Genomic DNA, 4,147 nt, shown 5'->3' with positions numbered 1-4,147 from the left:
GGGGTGGGGTCGGCCCTGTTCCTCGGGTGTCCCCGGGTGGGGGGGGGGGGGGCTGGGGCGGTGAGGCAGGGCCCGTTGGGGCTCCTGGGCCAGTCCGTTGGCCACCCGGCCTCGCGCCGCCCCCCGCGCGTGCGCACACGGCCTCGTTCCCTAACGACCCCCTCAACCGCCCCCCGCCCGGCCGAACGGCGCCAAGGGAACCCGCCAATCAGAAGCAGGCGCGCCGAGGCCCCGCGCGTGCGCCGCCGGCCTCGGGGTGGTGGGGGGGGGGGGGGGAAGAAGGGGGCGCGAGGCATCTCCATAGCAACGGCGGGCCGGGCCGTTGCCCCGCCGTCGGGGCCTCGGCGAGAGCGGCGGCGGCCGAGGGGGAGCGGCGAGCGGCCGCCCGGGCCTCGTCCAAGGTGAGGGAGGCCTCCTCGGGCCTGCCTCGTCGCCGCAACGTTGTGCTGGGGCGGGGGGGAACCCCGGGAAATCCTCCCCGGGGGGGCGGGGAGGGAGACCCTCCAAGACGCCATGAACTTCACACCTGAGGCAGGTCCTCAAAAATGGCGGGAAGGCGGGCGACGGATCCAGTCACGGTCACCCGGCCCGCTTTCTCTTGACAGGAGAGAAACCACATCGAGGAGGGAAATGGGGAGAAACCCTCCGGCGCATCGATCGTTCCTTCAACCGCTTTTTTCGAGCCATTACCCTGTGCCGAGCACCGGCCCGAGCGCTCGGGCCACCTGCGTAGCGCAATAAGCAGACAGATTCCCTCAGCAATAATAAGAATGTTGGTATTTGTTAAGCCCTTACTATAATAATACTGTTGGTATTTGTTAAGCGCTTACTACGTGCAGAGCACCGTTCTAAGCACCGGAGGAGATCCGGGGTCATCCGGTTGTCCCACGTGAGGCTCACAATCTGAATCCCCATTTTCCAGATGAGGGAACCGAGGCCCAGAGAAGCGGAGTGACTCGCCCACGGTCACACAGCTGACAAGTGGCAGAGCCGGGATTCGAACCCACCACCTCGGACTCCCAAGCCCGGGCTCTTTCCACTAAGCCACGCTACTTTAGCAAACGTATTCCTTGCCTCCAGTGAATTTACAGCCTAGACTCTAGTAAAGACATTTCTTTAGTCTTTTTGTTCTCACTTTGTGTTTGGTGAGGAACTCACCGAGATCCAGAGATAAGTTCAGTCATTCAATTATTCAGTCCTATTTATTGAGCGCTTCCTGGGTGCAGAGTACTGTACTAAACGCTTGGGAGAGTACAATAAAACAATAAACCGACCCATTCCCTGCCCGCAAAGAGTTGACAGTCTAGAGGCAGGGGGAGGGTGGGGGGGAAGACTGACATATAAATAAATAAATGACATTTATGTACCTAAGTGCTGTGGAGCTCGGAGAGAGGAAGATCAAAGGGAGCGAGTCAGCGTGATGAAGAAGGGAGTGGGAGAAGAGGAAAGGGGAGGTTTAGTCAGGGAAGGCCTTGGGGTACGACCCAAGATTGCTCCCAAAGCAAGTCCATCAAAACTGGATTTTCCTGTTTCTATAGATTTGATTTCTGGCGTCTGACTTGTTTTTCTGAGGGGCTATTGAAGGTCGACTCTACTGAAAACTTTAAACTGATGGAAAATGGAGAGTAAATTCCAAGTTGTTATAACAGAGTGAAATGCTTGGTGGCGATACAAGGCCGAATTCGAACCCAAATCCATCAAATCTTTGGTCTGTGTTCGAAGAAAATTGCACTTCTTTTGACCTTCCAAGTTAGCATCGGAGGCTTCTGCTGCCTACATTCCAGCCACCCCTTTCCCTTTTTAATTTCCCCAGCTCTATAGCATCTTCTATTAGCAGATAATAATAATGATGATAATAATGATTATGGTATTTGTTAAGGGCTTACTGTGTGTCAAGTACTGTTCTAAGTGCTGGGATAGACACAAATTAATCTCTGACCCTCACGAGGTTCATAGTTTAAGTCCGAGGGGGAACAGATATCGAATCCCCATTTTACAGTTGAGGAAACCGAGGCCCAGAGAAGTGAAATGGGAATAAAATACTAATTACATGCAGATCTTAACACGCAAGTAGGAAATGTTCACAAGTCAGAGGGAAGAACAGAGTTCTCCAAGAGTATATAAATCTGACTCAGCTATCTGAGGATTTAGTCCATAAGCTCACTGTGGGCAAGAAACCTGTCTATCAATTCCATTGTACTCCCCCAAACGCTTAGTACAATGCTCTGCACCCAGTGGGCGTTCAGTGAATACAACTGATGGATTGATTTGGGTCTCTAAGATCCCCATGCGGCATGGAGTTCAGACCTGGAGCATTAAATTCCGAAGGAAACCGTTAGATATGAGAAACGAAACTGGTTTTCCTTTCAGGGAACATTGATTTCTTAACATCATTTTCCAGAAGCAGGGAATTTGACTTCCAGGAGGATCTCTGGGACAGGCAAATCTGAGCTGTACCCTAAGGGAGAGTACCTGGTTCGAAGGCATTAATGGTAAGGTTGTTTCCAGATTATTTGACTCATCCTCCCCTTCAAAGGGACACTGGCTCCCAAGCAATAACTCCGGTGTCCCAAGCAAATCGGAGAGTGTAGTGTGGGCTGATTTGAGCGAGGAATTTGGGGGATTGGGTTAGTTGATTTCAGCATGATAGAAGTGCTTGGGAGAGCACAATATAATAATAATGATGGTATTTTTTTTTATTTCCCCGCTTTAGAGATGAGGGAACTAAGGCCCAGAGAAGTCAACTGACTCGCCCAAGGTCACCTTCCAGGTCCATGCTCTATCCATTAGGTCCGTGCTGCTTCTCTATGGAGTTCATTCTTTTTTCTGTTTCTTCCAAGAACCATGGCCCAGAGTCTCCAGAACGAGGTGTTCTGTGCCATCTGCCTGGATTACACCACTAGCCACGTGTCCATCGAGTGTGGGCACAAATTCTGTGGCTCCTGCATCTTCCGGTGGGCCAGCAGAAGCTTGGAGATGAGTTACTGTTGTCCTCAGTGCAGGGGAATCTCTGAGAAGAAATATCTCATGGTCCAAATTCTAGGAGTGGGGAAAAAACACAGGCTGCAGAGATCCACAGGTAAGTGAAATCGGCTCGAACACTTGTATCTACCCCAGCATTTAGTGCAGTGCTTGGCACATACACAGTAAGCTCTTGACAAGTACCATGGTTATTATTCATTATTTTTAAGGGGTCCCTTCCTCGAGAATACCTTCTCCTGTAACAGCAACTGGAGAGTTTATGGGTTGGGGATGGACATGTGGGGAAAAGAGTTTGGGGAAGAGGAATGGATGGACTGAGTTCCGGCCTAGTTGGGTTTAGTGGTTAGTGTTCCCAGGGAGGGTTGGGAAGGAGAAACAAAAAATGGAAGTGAGAGCAAAAGAGGAAAGGCTTGTGCTGGGGCCTAACGAGATGAACGAATCGGGCTCTCCGGAGTGTATGTCTTGGTCCTTTCTCTCCCCTACAGATTCCCTGAGGAGCAGGAAACGCCACTGTACGTACGGAGCCTTGGCCGACTCCCAGCCTGGAGCCCTCGCGGGTCCTGTGTCCGTCCTTCAGCCTGGCCCGGGGCTCGCCCCGGCCGGCGAAATGCCATCCGACCGTCCGGCTGCCGTGCCGGAGTTCCCGAGGGAGTTCTGCCTGACCCGGCCACTGCAGGAGGTGAAGATCGAATTGACCGACATGTTGGACTGGCTGATCATCAAGCTTGAGCTGTTCATGGAGATTGCCTTGGGAATATGGCAGCCTTCTCAGTGATGAGTCCATGTTTCTTTAATCACCCCCGGGGGCAGTGACCTGCACCTTTCTTTCAATAAAAACTAGTTATGTTTTCACTTGGTCTTAATAATAATAACAACTGTATTTGTTAAACGCTTACTCTGTACTCTTTTCTAGGCGCTGGGGTAGAGACAAGCTATTCAGGTTAGACACAGTCCCTGTCCCACATGGGGCTCAGAGTCTTAATCCCCGCTTTACACATGAGGGAACTAAAGCCCACAGAAGTCAACTGGCTAACCCAAGGTCACGCAGCAGACAAGTGGCAGGGCCAGGATTAGAACCCATGTCCTCTGACTCCTAGGACGGTGCTCTTTCCACTAAGCCACACTGCTTCCCTATATAGGGAGGAGTGAGAGAACTTAGTAACTG

At 51.9% G+C, this 4,147-nt stretch overlaps 1 protein-coding gene across 1 annotated transcript; it reads left to right on the top strand.

The window, feature by feature from the left end:
• The first annotated feature begins 272 nt into the window (after nt 1-272).
• Nucleotides 273-3,834, top strand: LOC114814640 (probable E3 ubiquitin-protein ligase TRIML1). The gene is made up of 4 exons (XM_029073407.2): nt 273-401; nt 606-772; nt 2,841-3,079; nt 3,468-3,834. The coding sequence occupies exons 3-4, from the start codon at nt 2,845-2,847 to the stop codon at nt 3,755-3,757; spliced, it is 525 nt and encodes a 174-aa protein (XP_028929240.1). The 5' UTR covers nt 273-401; nt 606-772; nt 2,841-2,844; the 3' UTR covers nt 3,758-3,834.
• The last annotated feature ends 313 nt before the right edge of the window (nt 3,835-4,147 follow it).

Source organism: Ornithorhynchus anatinus, chromosome 10 (assembly GCF_004115215.2).
Source record: "Ornithorhynchus anatinus isolate Pmale09 chromosome 10, mOrnAna1.pri.v4, whole genome shotgun sequence".
Lineage (NCBI taxonomy): Eukaryota > Metazoa > Chordata > Mammalia > Monotremata > Ornithorhynchidae > Ornithorhynchus > Ornithorhynchus anatinus.
Note: the sequence above shows the minus strand (reverse complement) of the source record. Positions and strands in the feature narration are given on the sequence as shown.

What these genes read in the sequence shown, in the direction of transcription:
- LOC114814640 (XM_029073407.2), top strand. Translation starts at nt 2,845, where the DNA reads ATGGCCCAGAGTCTCCAGAACGAGGTGTTCTGTGCCATCTGCCTGGAT. An exon ending in CAGGCTGCAGAGATCCACAG is followed by an intron (nt 3,080 to 3,467) that starts GTAAGTGAAATC and finishes TCTCCCCTACAG; the next exon opens with ATTCCCTGAGGAGCAGGAAA.